Genomic DNA, 16,180 nt, shown 5'->3' on the forward strand with positions numbered 1-16,180 from the left:
AAATTGGTAGGCCCTCTATGTTAGGTGTCTGGAATGCTGCAGTCTTGATGATCAGTGCATGATTGGCATGCAGAGTCCACGAGTCCGGTAATCATGCGCGTCGCGACCTGGCCGTGGTAAAAGATTGGTAGAGAGAACTCCAAAACTGCACAACGTCTACAAAGTCCAGAAAGATACCAGAAGAACAAAACATCCGCCGAAGAGATGGGACGCCTGTGTTTAATTGCATCGGGCGGCGGGTGCCCGAGGCGAATTGACCCTCCTCAGGGATAGTGATGGTCGTCGCTGCCATGGCAGGGGCCACCGCCTAGTCTCAGTTGAGCGACCCCGAGAACTCTAACCCCTACTATAGCACATTTCCTATACCACATGAACCGCCTCTTGGGGTCGTCCCACGTTTACTTCTTGTACCCATTCATCTGCCTTCGTGGACCCTTTGCCTATCATCTATCCTTTGCCGTTGCCATGCGCGGCTGTCTGCGCTTGAACTGCATGCCCGTTCAGCTGCCGGTCCTCATGCACAGTGCACATTACTCGCGCTTGCTCATGCAAAAGGACTGATCAGCATTAGTTCTGGCACCGTTTCGACGCGTCTCAATTATGTTTCTGCTGCTCGTTTCTCCTTTTCCCACTCGCTTTATGCTCGTGCGTAGCCTCATGGCCTCATGTTCATGCTATGAACCATCGCATCCCGCGCCCGTCTTTGACATCCTGTGAGCTGGGACTCTCGGAGAATAACGCACACACCACACAATTTATCTAAGACCCGGGAGCAGCCGGATGTCTGCCAGGTTACCCTTCGTCATCTGCGGACCAGGACTTTGAAGCCGAGCACCCTTGCTCAACGTACGTTTAAGAAGATTACTGTGCCGCCATAGACAATACTCAGGCCGTTTCATGGAAGCGGTGCGCAAGACCACACAAAGACGCAAATTGAAGACTGCATGGATGCAGTATCTATAGAAACTGCTGCTACACTTCGCTATCTATCATGACCCAGCCAGTCTGATACAGTTGCGGCATTCGAGACCTACGCTATCATCCGTCTGGCATACACTCTTCCACGACCAGAACGCCAGATTGCTTTGCGCCAGCGAGTGAGGCCCGCGCTCTACCCAGCCCGCTGCAGCGATTCTAGCCCTGGGACACTTCTTTGAGCTCACTGGATGCTGCGCCGACTTCGCGACCCTCTATCTGCGAGGCTGCCCTCTTCTGTCTGGCCGACTTCCTCTTTTGCGCGATAACAACACAGACGATGCTGATGACTATAGCCGAGACTGATAACATGGCCCCGATGATAACGAAGATGTAGGATCTGTCGCTCGCCATGTCTTCGGTAATGAGCGCACTCGGTGGTAATTTGATTTTGGAGGGATAATAAAGTGCAGCCACGACCCGCAAGAGGCACATGGCTTCTGATAAGTATGCAACTGGTGCATGCCGTTTGAAGCTTACCACTTCGGACGGTATAGGGAGAAGTACACGTTATGCTACCAGATAATCTCAACTGTTCGTTGTCCTGTTCGATGGTCGACTGACCCAGACTACCACAAGCGCAATGCAAGTCCATCCCGAGGTCCGCATTTGTTATCATGGAGACCAAGCAGCGCACATGACGAATTTTGCACTCTATGTGACCGTTGTAGACAATTTACGATCTGCTCTCTGATCTATACGTATGTACGTCAAGATGGTTGTGCTCCAGGTCGTTCAGCACTCCTATGTCGCGATAGGGCGCTGACGTATGCCAAGCCCGATCATGCCCAAGCAAGCGTGGCCAGGTGCACGTGGACCCGCCGGGAAGCTACAGCGGCCTTACCCTTTCGGCTTACAACACGGTCCTTCCAGAACTACGCATCTTTCTGTGCATAGTCTTCCTTGCACCGTCAGAGCTTGAAGGGTGTGCAAAAGGAAGCACCAGGCTTGAGCCAGCTCCTGTCTCGTGCCGTCCGCATGCGCCACTACACGGCCGACAAACCACGCCGTGACCGCTTGACAAGTCTTGCCTTATCACACTCGTTGATAGCTTCTATCCCAGTCACTAATCGCGCATAATGGAGAAATCGAAGTCGAGACTAAGTTCCCCAGAACGATCCAGCTCCGTCGCGTCCAGGCCTACAGCATCGCGCACTAGCAGTCGGGAGCAGCTGGATGACATCGAGAAGGCGTCGACTGCAGTCGGTAGCCCACAGACCTCTCCGCTTGAGTTCAAACCCGAAGCCGATCTCGACAAATTACCTGGTCATGGAAAGCCACGAAGAGAGTCGGAGTCCACCAAATTTGGCGGTGAAGAAGAAAATCCCAACGTCAATGTATCGTTCCACAGACCTTCCACTCCATCTACGGTTCATAAAGTCAAGGGCTCGACCTACCAGAATGTCGGAGAGAGCGGGATTAAGAGAATGCACAAATTCTCGCTCTACGAAACCAGTACCCGCTTCTATCTCATTGGTGCCGACATTACCGACAGGCAGTTTCGCGTGCTGAAGATCGATCGGACCGCTGCACCTGGACATTTGAACATCTTTGAAGACGATATAGTGTATAATCGGCGAGAAATGCATCAGTTGCTCGATACGATAGCTGACGGCAACAAGGCTACAGGGGGGATGAAGTTGAAGTGCAGCACATGGGGCCTGTTGGGCTTCATCCGGTTCACGGAGGCGTACTACATGTTATTGATATCCAAAAGATCGCAAGTAGCCATGTTGGGCGGTCACTACATTTATCAGGTCGATGGCACGGACATGGTGCCATTGACGACTGGATCAACATCAAGGTACCAGAAAGACCGCAATCCGGAAGAAGCGAGATTCTTGTCCATCCTCAACAACATGGACCTCACACGATCATTCTACTTTAGCTATTCTTACAACGTTACGAGGAGCCTGCAACAGAACATCATTCATCAGCGGACTGCACTTAGTGAAGGCATTTCCAACCCTGAACGCGATTTTCAGGATATGTTTGTTTGGAACCATCATCTCCTGAACCCTGCGCGAGACGCACTGAAGAACGTCTACGACTGGTGTCACCCAGTCATACATGGATACGTTGATCAATCTTCGCTGGATGTTTTTGGGCGACGAGTATACCTTACCATCATTGCCCGACGATCAAGACATTTTGCCGGTGCTCGTTTCCTCAAGCGTGGAACAAACGACCTTGGATATGTCGCCAATGACGTCGAGACAGAGCAAATTGTGTCCGAGCAGACCACGACTTCCTTCCATGCTCCTGGACCACGCCTCTATGCGAATCCCTCTTACACATCCTACGTCCAGCACCGCGGTAGCATACCGCTATACTGGACGCAAGACAATACTGGTGTGACACCAAAGCCAGATATCGATTTGAATCTCGTGGATCCTTTCTACAGCGCAGCAGGACTGCATTTCGATAATCTGTTTGAGCGCTACGGTGCCCCGATCTACGTTCTCAACCTTATCAAGGCGCGTGAACGAACTCCGAGAGAGTCGAAACTGCTTTACGAATACAAGCACGCTATCGACTACCTCAACCAGTCGCTACCAACTGACAAGAGGATCATATATGAGGCTTTCGATATGTCAAGAGCAGCCAAAACCAGAGGACAGGATGTCATTGGCACGTTGGAGAACCTTGCTGAAAAGGTCTTGCGGAAGACAGGGTTCTTTCGCAACGGCGACAATGAGTATGATGCGCCTCAAGTGCAGAACGGAGTGGCGCGAACGAATTGCATCGACTGTCTAGACAGAACCAACGCTGCTCAGTTCGTCATTGGAAAACGAGCACTAGGTCGACAATTGCAAGCGCTTGGTATCATATCCGGTAATACTGTCGAGTACGATTCGGACTGCGTCGAGCTGTTTACGCAGATGTTCCACGGTCATGGTGACACTATCGCCATACAGTATGGTGGCTCGCATCTCGTCAACACGATGGCTACCTACCGGAAGATCAACCAGTGGCAAAGTAGTTCTCGCGATATGGTTGAGAGCTTCAAGCGCTACTACCACAATTCCTTCCTCGATTCACAGCGTCAAGAGGCATACAATCTGTTTCTGGGTAACTACGTTTACCGCCAGGGCCAGCCGATGCTATGGGATCTATCAACAGACTACTTCCTCCACCACGAAAACCCACAAAACTTTCTCGAGCGCACAAGACGAGACTATATCCAGTGGTACACACATTCGCATCTTCAACAACGCACACTACCACCTTCAGTCATGCCAGCTCTACCAAGTGAGGAATCAGCATTCGACTTCATCAGCTTCCGTGATGATTACTGGCTCGAATACTATCGACCATTGGCTATCTCGTCATATCTCAAAATCTTTGCCTTCCGTTTAGCCAAGCCGCGACCAGGTCTTAGGGATGGAACGTATCCATCTCGTAAGGAGAACATGTCTCCGTTCGTCCCCCGTACGAAGCAACAGGATCACGACGTACAAGGAAGGGATGGAAAGAAGGCTCCTCGGAAAGGTGTGACCATCATTGACCCTTCGAGCGAGACTGAGTCCAAGCCCGATCATACCCCAGGCAACCGGAGGAGGGATCTGCACCTTAGCGCTACCTACGCAGAATCATCAGTCCGACATTCCATTCTTCGGGAATCGCATTTCGAAACCCACCCGTCAGCACCACCGCCGTCAGCATACCAATCGTTGGCCAATTCCATGTCCACGTCAACTGGCCTCTCGTCCACGCTCAAACCCGGTTTCAAGCCCGCTAACAAAGCGCTCGTTCACCAGTGGACATTAACCCAATTCTATGAGAACAGCATGAATCCATCGGTATCCTACAGCGAAGAAGAAGAATACGCCCGCTACATCGAACACCCGCTTAACCTACCTTTGGTTGTCAGTAGCGAGATGCCCACCGCCGACGACCCCAGTGCGATGGAATTCTACGACTACCTTTCCATGACAGAAGGCAGCATCCCCGCGCCCAAGAACTTCGATGAAGATGGCGTTCAAATAACCCTCTCTGATCTACCCCGTTTGGACACCGAACTCGCAAACCAGTCCTTCGCCCGCCCCATGACCTCACAATCGGTCAGCACGCCCTTCTCCCACGCGCCCTCCTATTCGTACCCGCACACGTACAATCTGCACCCGCACGTCTACGCGGATGTTCAGGAGCCGCCTCCACAGCCACAGTCTACTGGAAGCAAGTTCCAAACGCCGGAAGAAGATATCGAGGAGTTTGAAGAATTTCTGCGCGTCAAGGAGAACCCGTTGGACGTCGAAGAGGAAGATACGGCGAAGAAGAGATACAAAGCTTACCGGCAGTGGTTGAGAGGTAAGAGCTTCTTCAAACAGAGTAAGGTTGATCCTGAGTGGCAGGCACAGTTGCCTGTGCGGTAGTTGGGAAGGTTGTTCATGTTGGCATGGGTCTCGGTTTTGATTACTTGGAATGCATTTGAATCTCACTGGGCCATGTTGTGTCTGATCTACATGACTCTGCCCATCTACTATTACACTATCTCGTCTGTCATACCTGCAAGTACCCCTGCGCCAACGATTCCTCCGTCCTTGGCCTCCTTGAGTGTAACTTGCTTGTTCTTGTTTGATGATGAACCCTCCTCGACAAGGACGTCTATCCATTGCTGGCATGTCTGCAGCCACTTTGGATACTGTGATATAGTTCCTCCAGCGTACGCTATGACCAGTTCCTCGATTTCGCGTTTGCCCTTTGCACTGGTGCCGTTGCTTGGAGATTGCTGTTTGTCTAGCGCGACGTCACCCACACAGTTCAGCAGTCCAACACATGCGGCAGCAATGAGAGCTGAAGAGCGCTGTTGCACAGCCTCGGCGATATCCCGTATCAATTCCACCTTATCGACAGTCCAGAAGAGATCATCCGAGTTTGCGTCTGGGTATTTGCTTTCGAGCTCCCCTTGTACGATACGACCGCCCTTTCGCGCAACGACTTCGGAAAGGAAGCGTGTCGGCAGGGCATTCTTCAGCATCAGTGATGACGGTATTTGTACACCTTCCTCTTTTGACACGACGTCGACGAACACCAAGCGTACAATCTCACCGAGATACCGCCCGGAGGTCATGTACTCGAACGGTTGGAAGCCTGGTGCGTCGCTGTTGGCGTCTAGTGTCATGTCCCATGGTGTCTTGATGTTCAGGTCGACTAGCGGCTTGTCGGTGCCACGGATGGTCCACTCTGTGTTGATGACCACTGTTTCCGTAGCATCGGGATTTGGAAGTACGCTTCTTTTGTCCGGGTGCAGATTTTCGGGCTTCATTGGTACGGTGGCATTGGTGCCAGTGCCGACAATGAGGCCCATGGCTACGCGGCTGTTGGGGGCCGCTTTGGCCGCATAGGCTAGAGATGCGAACGTCGCTACTGTGTCGTTAGTAATGGCTGCTACCCGTATCCTTGGCAGTTGTGACTTGGAGTGCTTGAGCTGATCTGATGTAGCATCTATGTCACAGTATCGCGCATAGCCAGCCAAAAGCATCTTTCCTAGATTGAGATCCGATGTGATGGCGAACCCTTTGCCCATCGGCAGTAGCGTCGCTTCTGAGAGACGCGTTTGTCTGGATGACCTGTTAGTGAGATGTCGCGGTTCATTTAGGAGCCCACTTACGCCATTGGGAAGCTGAAAGTGATACCGAGCAAAATCTCATCACCTAGAGGAGACGTGACGTCTTCCGTGGTCTCCTGTTCTTTGAGAGCGTCCTTGACAACCTCAGCGATGCAGTCACCAATCCAGGCAAACAAGTCCTCGGCTTGGTCCATCTTCAAGTGATCCTCAATCGGCCAATTCTTGTCATGACTCCTCTTGATCTGTGAAAACACGTTCTCTCCAACGGTGCTGCTACGTGTTCGCTCATCTTCTGGGCCGCCATCTGGCTCTCCGATTAGCTCAACAAAGCCGACTCTTAGATTTGTGCCACCGACATCTATGCTCAAAAATTTGCCCTTCTCTTTGCCCGTCGGGAGCGCCGTGACTGGTGTGACTAGGAAGTGCTCAGTGGAGGATTTGGCGAGGTGAGTGTAGGTAGCCGAGAATTGGAGCGCCAGATCAAGCAAAGTGCTCGTATTGATAAAGCCGGTCAAAGCTTGAATCGCAGCCGGCGCAGCGTCCTGGTGATCATCCGACGCCATATTTCGGGTCGGTACCTGGCTCAGGAACGGGTCTTGGGTGACGATGCAGGGCTGCTGTCACATGTATTATGGAGGCGAAACGGGGATTGGGTGCAGCCTTGCCGGTGGCAGAAGAAGACGATATGTCTAAAGGTGGGGTATTAGAATGTTAGAAAGAGTCATTCCATCATGAGCGAAAGAAGCGAAAGGAAAACGAGAGGCGTAAGATTGCAAGCGTTACGCGCGCAGCAGATCAGTCGTTCATGAGGTAGGATCCGTGTAGCCCCTCCGAAGCTCGGTGTTACATTCGTGTAGAACGCCACACGGCTACAGCATGACGGCTAATTGTTACGCCGTGCTCTGCTGCCTCCTCGGCTCTTTCCACGTGTTGGGCGCGAGGACGAGGATTGTGGATAAGGCGTCACGTCATTGAAGAACGCGTCTTGACAACTTCCTCGACGCTCATGAGATATAGAGTTTAGATTGTTTTGTTTTTGCCCGAGCCCTAGATCCGCCACTCACAGCCTTGACACGTTAGTCGACACGCTATCAGCAGTAACCCGAACGCCTATCAGTCCATCTCTTGCCGCATTCGACTTCGTCCATCCCATTACAAGCGCATCGTGTCCAGCAAGCCAGTCCAGACCACCAACCACCTATCACGAAATTCCCCTATACGAGACGCTACATAAGAGCCGCAGTCTACCCCGACGCCATCCCGCGCAATGGAAGAAAAGGCGCCCCTCCTCCCCAACTCGCACGTCGATGCAAACGCGCCGCCGCCCGACGAGACCATGGTATCGCGCAAGACGAGGAAGACACGGCTGCAGATGGCGGCCGTCGTGCTGGTGTTCAGTCTGTTCTTGCTGGCGCGCCAGTTCACCTGTATGGACTTACATGATGAGGCCGACACCAAAGTGCCAGTAGACGTGCACATCATGTCCAAATGCCCGGATGCGCGCGACTGCCTGAAGAAGCTCGTCCTGCCTGCCATGGCAAATGTGTCAGACAAGGTCGACTTCCGGTTGAGCATGATTGGAAGGTACGACGCATTACCCACGCGGAAGGTGCAGACCACGTAGCTGACAAACACGCAGTCTAACAGCAGACGACGGCGTCGAATGCAAGCACGGCCAAACCGAATGCCTGGGCGACATCGTCATGCTCTGCGCCGCATCCGAGTACCCCGATCCTAAACTCTACCTTGGCTTCACGAACTGCCTCACCACCGATTACGCCGAGATACCCGCTCGCTCCCTCATCGAAGACTGTGCCCTGGAACACGGTCTCGACTTTGGCGTGCTGAATGATTGCATGAGCAAAGAGAACGGCGCCTATGGCATGGGCCTGCTGAGGGACAGCGTACAGCATAGTAGCGATGTAGGCGTCACAACGAGTTGTACGGTCAGATTGGACAACAAGGTGCGATGCGTGACGGATGGTGGCAAGTTCAAGGACTGCGAGGGTGGAGATAAGCCTGAGGATCTCATTCGGGATATTGAGAGACTATACGACGAGGCACAGGGCTGGACATATTCTTAGACATACGATTTGGGTAATTTGGGCATTTGGTTCTGGCGTTTGGTTTGAGCGGCTCCTACACGCATCGTAGATTGATAGATATACCCAACACACCTCTTTCTTCCGTCACAACACACTCGGCAATGCGAACGTCTTAAAGTCTTGATTTCATAACTTCAATACGCCTCCCATGCGCGGAAGACCTAACCAGTGCAGATGATAACTCCAATGCTAAACATGCACAAAATGCCTCCCACTTTCTCACTCTACTCTATTGGAACTCGCCGAACTCGCCGTCATCAAAGCCCAAGTCCTCCGCCGTCTGTTTCGGCGGCGTGAAGTTCGCAGCGTCAAAGTTCTGCCTACTTCTCCTCCGCTCCTCCTTGACACTCTTCGCGCTGGGCGGCGGAGGCAGGAACCCAGGTCCTCCACCCCCACTTCCCGGCGGCGGCTTTATGCTGAACAGCGCATCTTGCTCGCTCTTGCGGTCGCCCTCGTCGTTCTTCTCGCCGCCTTCGTGTGATCTCGACCGCCTCCCCTTCAAGCCACCCAGATTTATCGATATTGTCTCGCCGGCCTTGAGACTGAAATCGCGTTTGGGTTCTTCGTCGACGGGCGTTTGTGCGGATTTGGGGTTGCGCGATGACGACGACGCTGCGGGGTTCTGTTCAAAGCCCAGTACGCGACGGGCGTCTTGCAGCGCAATGCTGAAATCAAAGGCTTCGCTGCGTTCCTCGAAGCCCATGCCCAGTATTGCTTTTCTCCCCTCGCCTACGACGGTGATGGCGAAGAAGCGGCTGCTATCCAATGCCTGTTCGACTGTCCTCTCGCTCGTGTAGGGTGCCGCGGCAAACAGATCTCCCGTCTTGGGGTCCTCTAGCAGGAGGGTTGTTGTAACCTTCTCCTCTGCATCCTCGTTGCTTTGTTGCTCCTCATTGGACGGTATTGAGGTTTCGACGACGCGTAATCGGGCGGTGAAGATCTGGAGCTTGTTGTTGTCGGCTGTCCAGGTCGACGCCTGGTAGCCTTTGGTAGAGGTTGCGGGCGGGATTTGGTAGATGTGGACTTTGGGCGCGAGGTAGAGGATGCGTTGGATCGCGGTTGAAGGGAGGGGCTCGCCGGTTAGAGGATCGACGTTCATGATTGATGGACTATTGGGCTCTGCGGGGCCTTTGTGTTGTCTAGTTATGCTGTCTGGTAGGTGCGTAATGCTTTGCGACAGTGGTTGTGCTTTGGGCGTCCCCTGGATCTAGAAAGTTGGGGGAGCTATAATCTTAGCGGGGTAAGGCTTCCTTGAACTCTGCAAATCCCACGACTCTGGATCGCAAATGCCAATAACCTTCGAGGGCGCTCCGATTCAGGGTGGCTGTAATCTCAAACAGCGTTTGAAACGGGCGTGGTCGGAGGGATTGGAGGACATGATTGCCCTCGATTCTTCTCCAGTCGGTGATGCGTTGGCACTGCAGGGTCTCCGCGCTTTGGATGGAGAGACCCCGCCCATTCATATTCGTTGCGGGACATATGCAGCCCAGGTAAGGTGACCGCTTAGCGCTGCGGAACATGCGTTAGATCGCCTTAGTTTCCTCCATCTTTTGGGATGTGACGATACGCGATGCTTGTGCGGTCTGTAGCAGGCTTAGGTATATCCGTCGTCACGCGCTCAGTTCAGAGTAAGGCGACGAATCATCTCAATGGAAGTCTATTTTATTGTCATGAGATACGCATGGTTGGTCTATTTTTGAGGTCAATAACAAATCTACTCTCGCCCGCCGTCCAAAATTATCGTGTACGAGCCAAGTATATACAGGAAGGAAATGAGAGTCAAAAGCCGCGCCTAGATGTAGGTGTAGCAGAAAGGTCCACCCATGGTGCTCATCGCATCACCAACAGTGATGTTTCCGGGGTAGGCGTGTTCGAGGGTCATAATGTCGGTGAGCTTGGTCGCAGGAGCGGTGGGGTCACCGAGGGCGATGGTTCCGTAGATGGCGTTAGTCCTTTCCGCGGGGTTTACGTTCTGCCATGACCACCACACACGGTCGATCTGGGCGTGATGGAAGTAGAAGTATGGATCACCTGTTCATTGTTAGTCCAGAATACTCGTGAACGGGAGTACGGAATACATACCAGGGGAGGTGAAGAAATCAGAACCGGGGTCTCCGCCCACGGTGAAGTGACCAGCAGTGTGCACACCCATGAAGTTGTTGGAAAACGCGGATTCGCCACCTTGCATGTCGTACCAAAAGGTCTTCATGTCAGGGCTGTTCAGCAGTTTGACAACCATCTCATCGTTGGTCCATTGGCTGGAGGACCAAGAAGAGATGTCACGCTTCAGGCAGCGGGGGTTGTATCCGACACCGGCATTCCAAGGGGTGGAGGAGTTATAAGTGATTGGGTTCTCAGGCGTGCAGAGTGCGTCGGTGAAGACGGGACCAAGGTTGACAGACCAATCCTTGAATGGACCAGACGTCACGCAACCTCCGCCAGTGCCCTTGGGAATCTTGATGAGAGGCGACTCGTTGGTCGGGATACCGTAGAACGTCTGGTTGCTGCAGCCTGCATCACCGTTACCGCCCATTGAGGTATCCGAGCCGTCTAGGACAGGGCTCTTCGCTGGGTCGTCAGCCCATCGTGGCCAGTTGTAGTATGGCTGGTAGCCCTTGTAACCGCACTCGTCACGGATAGTTTTCTCGTAGGCATAGGTAAAGTAGCGGTGCCATGGAAGGAAGTTGCCAGTGTTGTGGATGGCGAATGTTTGCTTGATGTGAGTAGCGACAAAGTCATCGTATCGGTTCCGGCAACCCGGGCACTCGGACTCGGGTGTCTTAGGGGGTAGCTTGGAGATGCACTGAACAGCCTTGACGTAGTCTTTCTTCTCCGATTTAGTAAAAGTCACCCTGGGTATGTAAGCTAGCAATAGAAAATTGAACTACAACGGACTTACCATTCCTTGCGAACAATGATGTTCGTGGGGTTGCACTTCTTGAATTGGTCAGGCTTCTGCGTAGCCTGGAAGATCTGCTGATTGATGGCAGCAATACCCGCGTACACATCAGCTTGCAGGATCTTTGGTCCGGGGAGGTTTGGAGAGACATTCTGTCTCTTGTCGAATGAGACAGCGGGAGAGGCCTCTTCCAAAGATGGAATGGCACTGGCTAGTGCTGCAGGTGCAAGCCAGAAGAGTGCAGCGGTACGCATGATGGCGTTTCGAACCGGTTAAAAATGGATGATCGACTGTCTTGAGGGGCTTGAAGGATGAAGACGATGGAATGACTGAAACGGTCGAAGACGTTGAATAAGGTTCCGGGTGAGCGGCTTCCTGAGCTAGCGACTACTGTATTAATATTAGGAGATGGGGGAGGCGTAGTCAAAATGTGGCGATGCCCTGGCTAAAGTTTAGAGGCCGCATGCGTGTTCAAATACTCGCAGGAGGTACCTTACCACTCGCCCCATCTAGTCTAATAACAGTCCAACATAACTGTGCCGTAGCAGATCGTGCTGTCTACAGACCCATCGACTCGGTTTGTTGATCCCGGGTAGCCATTGAGTCAGTTGGGTGGCCCTTGGGCTTATGCCATACTGAAGTTTTATTCGCCCGGTATCCGGCAAGCGTTTGAAAGGGTTGGACAACCTCCTTTGTGCACGATCTATTACCGAATAGGCATCTGGAAAATGCCGAGGTCGCCTCGAAGGATCCGATGAGGCGTTTCCTAAACTCCGCTACACGTGGGTTCGCATGAGTCTCGCCCCTAAATGTGAGCGGAAAGAAGATGTACGACCGGAATTGACACCTGTAACTGAATGCAAGATGCGTTAGCGGCTCAATTTGATTGGATGCTGGATCATTGGAGTCCTCGGTTACGGGTTTATGAAGGCAGTAGAAGGATGCTGTAGGCGGCCTGGTGTAAGCGGCTGAACGAGGAGCATCTCGAGCCGTGTGGGCCGGTGAATTCATCAAAGATGGCTGTAGCTTTCCACAGAGGGAAGCGCACCGGCACGCAGGCAGGTCCCGACAAGAGTGCCGACTGGATGTATCGACATCTTGTTGCTTTTCTTGAAGGGTTTTGCTTCTCGATCCGATGGAAGTGTTTTATCGCGGAAGAGAGCGAACACATCGCAGCGCGATCTTAGCAAGATCTTGATGCTTGACCATAGCCAAGTGCCACTTTATTTTACCCGGTCGCATCGTGCGAAGCCCGCTGTCCGGGTGCGGAACTCACGGGGAAAGCCCTAGGGTCATGGCGGATAACTGCTGTTTTTTGCTTATGGTCCGATGGAGAGCGCCAGATCGACCAGTCAATGGCTAGTATAGAAGCTCCGATCATCGCTCGTGCTTAGGCAGAACGCATTAAGATGGCTAATAAAAGTCTTGCTCGGAGACCCTGTCGATTTTGAGGAGTCTGGAGTTCTGGTGCTCCAGCTCTAAACGGGAGGGGAATAAGGTCCACGGGCCGCGAGAACATGCTATGGCCGGATAATTCCAGGGCAAGCCGCGGAGGCGGCAGCGGCAGCGGCAGCGTGAACGTCTAGCGCCCGGCCGACCACCAATCTGTTTACTCATCTCACATGTTACCACCTACATCGCCTGCGGCAGGTCCGGACTTCGCTTGCTCGACCTTGCTCGCGTGCCGCGATGGTCGCACTCTCATTACCAATGGCTTTGGCATGCGAAAAGCAAGCAGTACGCATTAACACGAGAATATCACACACCATTGTCCGACGTACTCAAACTGCGTCCCATTCGTGGCCAATGGGCAGAAGACAGCAATCACGGTCAGTCGTACAGGAACGTTGGGCAATATGGAAGGAACGAGTCTGAGACTTGCCGATGACTAGGATGTGTTCGTTTACACAACGTGCAGCAGTCTCCATCTCCGTGCGTAAAACGACAATCGTCTTGACTAAAACCCATGACCAGGACGCCTGACAACTATACCGAAGAGGAAAGTCGCTACGAACTTCAATAATCCTTCAGTAAAACATCGCGTTCTCGTTCAGCCCGCGTTACTTCGATGCGCAGTAGGTGTACCTGCATAGCCTCCAACTCAGGCTGTCCTCCGAGCAATATCTGTCAAAGGGCGGGCTTCGAAGTCCGTCTTCCCATAGAAGCATTGATCATCCCGAGTCTATGTTTTCCTTGTCAACGATCGTGGCTTTAACCATGAATGACTGAGTGGACGGTACGGACCGCCCGCGACGTTGAGTGGTGGACAGGAAGACTGTCGTCAAAACGTTCCGCGCAGAAGGCTTTTGTATAAGAAACCCTTCGCGCATGCTACCACATTTATCTTGAAGCCGAAGACGTAGCAGTTGCGCGGCATATCGAAGGATGAAGGATTAAACTTCGTACTCACAGAGCCGCTGGTCGCTACGAGAGTGGTCAGTTTGCCATGAGAAACGCCATTCCGGCTATTGGCAAGCTGCACAATCCTGCCGAGCCGCCATGTCGACATTGAAGTGGCGGTCCATGCATGTACGACGAGCTGTTACTGGCCTAAACCAGGACTGTTTGAGATGTATGTTCGCTTGTGTGCGGTTCGGGTTTACACAATGTGCATGTGCCTAAGTGCTACTCTGGAGAAGCCCGCAGGAAGCGCTCCTGAGCAACACTCTAATAGTCTGGGGACCTACTTCCAAGACTTACGGTCTTGCCATCATTTTCAATCCGCGCAACCATCGACATGGAGTATCACGCTCTTGTTGCAAGACAGACTGAGGGCTGGCCCGTGATGCCAGCTCGATCACCAGAGTACATGGCAGAGAATCAAGCTGGACGCTTGATGGCGGTGGAAGGTTCGTTGTTCGCACTGTCGACGAGCGCTATACTCTTGCGATTCTATGTGCGGCTCTTCATGCTAAAGACATTTGGCTGGGATGGTATGTATGATCCATCTGCATTTGTATCAAACAGAACTGACTGAAACAGATGCTATGATGGCGATTGCATTGGTGAGTCGCCATACTCATGCATGAACTTGCTCGAAAGGAGCTGTTTGCTAATCGTCACTCCATAGGCTCTAAGCTCCACCACCCTGGGCTTATTCCTGAAGGTCATTGACCTGGGACTTGGACTACATGCCGAAGCCTTTCCACTCGAGAACGTATTCCCCTTCTTCAAAGTCATGTACTTCTACTCGATCTTCATTATCGCTGCATACAGCTTCATCAAGCTTTCAATCGGATTCTTCTTGTTACGGCTCGCGGACCGAACAAAGTGGCGTCCATTTCTCATTGCCATGTTGAGTAAGTCTGAATGAGCTATATGATAAAGAGATAAGCAGCTAACATGCGATCAGTCTTCATTGGTGTGTTCACCATTGGTTCGACATTCGCCATCATCTTCCAGTGCATTCCGGTACAAGCGGGATGGGACTACAACATGCGTCCACCCACGGGGTAAGCTCTCCACTCATCTCGGATATTTCTTATGGACGATACTAACATGTCTTCAGAACTGCGAAATGCTACGATGCTGGCATCTTCAAAAACGTCGGCGTCTTCAACTCTTCAGTCAACATCGCCACTGATCTGCTCTTCGCCCTCATCCCCATCCCGATGGTGTGGAAGCTACAAGTTACGATCCAAACGCGCATAGGTCTGGCAGTCATCTTAAGCTTGGGTCTCTTCGCCTCTGCAGTAGCCATATACAAGACGCCGATGCAGTACAACTTCTTCAAGATAACTGACTGGTCCGGCGATGGAGCATGGTACTACATCTGGCAACAGTACGCATTCCTTTCCTACCCATATTCCACTTCGACTAACACTCTTACAGAGTCGAGATGCACGTAGGCATCATCGCCGCCTGCCTCCCAACCATGAAACCCCTCTTCGCGAACTTCTTCGGCCAGATGCGTTCTCTCGCCACTAAGGGTCGCACCACTGGCAACAGCACACCTTTCCGCTCGAACGGGTACATGAGGCATAATGACATGCGTCCGGGTGACTCTTTTGCTATGCGAAACATGTCAGCAGGCGCAAGGGATCCGTACTCCGAGGATACCGTGCTGGGCAAGGATACGTACACTGTCGAGGCTTCACGAGGAAGAGCCTTGAGTAGGCCCAAGAGTCTCGCGGGTGAGAGCGACGATAGTATCTTGGAGCATGAGGTCAATACCGGAGAGAGGCGCAGTGTGCTCCCTAGAGGTATGACTATCGTGAGGACTACTGAGGTCAACGTTTCAAGATAGTGTGGATATGTGAGTTGTACGTACGTAGTTGAGGTCGTCGTTGCTACACGGCGTTATGAGAGATACCCTAGTAAAAGCACTGACGGTCGCGCAATGTTTGTATGAGCATGTAATAACGGTTATTTGGTATGCAGCACATCTGCTTGTATAAGCACCTTCATAAGATTCTAGTCTATCGTGTAATCATGTCTATGGTCTTTCTATGTCGTCCAACCTTTTCGTCTATGATAATCCTGGGGGATCTGATCCATCTTCACATGGATTCGTCCGCGCCGCAGCCACTGCCGTGCGCACATCATCACGAGGATTCGGTGTCTACTGCGCCGCAGCATAGACGGTCCCAACCCCCAGACTGTTGGGTGGATCTCCGCGAAATTTCCGAG

At 52.5% G+C, this 16,180-nt stretch overlaps 6 protein-coding genes across 6 annotated transcripts; 3 read left to right on the forward strand and 3 right to left on the reverse strand.

The window, feature by feature from the left end:
- Positions 1–2,054: 2,054 nt before the first annotated feature.
- J4E86_000799 (uncharacterized protein) lies at positions 2,055–5,351 on the forward strand (the record flags this gene model as incomplete). Its single annotated transcript, XM_051441372.1, has 1 exon — positions 2,055–5,351. One exon carries the CDS (start codon positions 2,055–2,057, stop codon positions 5,349–5,351), a length of 3,297 nt encoding a protein of 1,098 aa, XP_051307543.1.
- A 110-nt stretch (positions 5,352–5,461) lies between these two features.
- Positions 5,462–7,110, reverse strand: J4E86_000800 (uncharacterized protein; the record flags this gene model as incomplete). The annotated part of the gene is made up of 2 exons (XM_051441373.1): positions 5,462–6,539; positions 6,590–7,110. The coding sequence occupies 2 exons, from the start codon at positions 7,108–7,110 to the stop codon at positions 5,462–5,464; spliced, it is 1,599 nt and encodes a 532-aa protein (XP_051307544.1).
- Positions 7,111–7,814: 704 nt separating this feature from the next.
- On the forward strand, positions 7,815–8,631 carry J4E86_000801 (uncharacterized protein; the record flags this gene model as incomplete). Its single annotated transcript, XM_051441374.1, has 2 exons — positions 7,815–8,131; positions 8,187–8,631. The coding sequence occupies 2 exons, from the start codon at positions 7,815–7,817 to the stop codon at positions 8,629–8,631; spliced, it is 762 nt and encodes a 253-aa protein (XP_051307545.1).
- Positions 8,632–8,881: 250 nt separating this feature from the next.
- On the reverse strand, positions 8,882–9,751 carry J4E86_000802 (uncharacterized protein; the record flags this gene model as incomplete). Its single annotated transcript, XM_051441375.1, has 1 exon — positions 8,882–9,751. The coding sequence occupies one exon, from the start codon at positions 9,749–9,751 to the stop codon at positions 8,882–8,884; it is 870 nt and encodes a 289-aa protein (XP_051307546.1).
- Positions 9,752–10,444: 693 nt separating this feature from the next.
- On the reverse strand, positions 10,445–11,805 carry J4E86_000803 (uncharacterized protein; the record flags this gene model as incomplete). The annotated part of the gene is made up of 3 exons (XM_051441376.1): positions 10,445–10,683; positions 10,735–11,504; positions 11,552–11,805. 3 exons carry the CDS (start codon positions 11,803–11,805, stop codon positions 10,445–10,447), a joined length of 1,263 nt encoding a protein of 420 aa, XP_051307547.1.
- A 2,483-nt stretch (positions 11,806–14,288) lies between these two features.
- Positions 14,289–15,797, forward strand: J4E86_000804 (uncharacterized protein; the record flags this gene model as incomplete). The annotated part of the gene is made up of 6 exons (XM_051441377.1): positions 14,289–14,484; positions 14,534–14,556; positions 14,622–14,850; positions 14,904–15,003; positions 15,060–15,332; positions 15,383–15,797. The coding sequence occupies 6 exons, from the start codon at positions 14,289–14,291 to the stop codon at positions 15,795–15,797; spliced, it is 1,236 nt and encodes a 411-aa protein (XP_051307548.1).
- Between the last annotated feature and the right edge of the window lie 383 nt (positions 15,798–16,180).

Source organism: Alternaria arbusti (assembly GCF_024043155.1).
Source record: "Alternaria arbusti strain BMP 1465 chromosome Unknown scaffold_1, whole genome shotgun sequence".
NCBI lineage: Eukaryota > Fungi > Ascomycota > Dothideomycetes > Pleosporales > Pleosporaceae > Alternaria > Alternaria arbusti.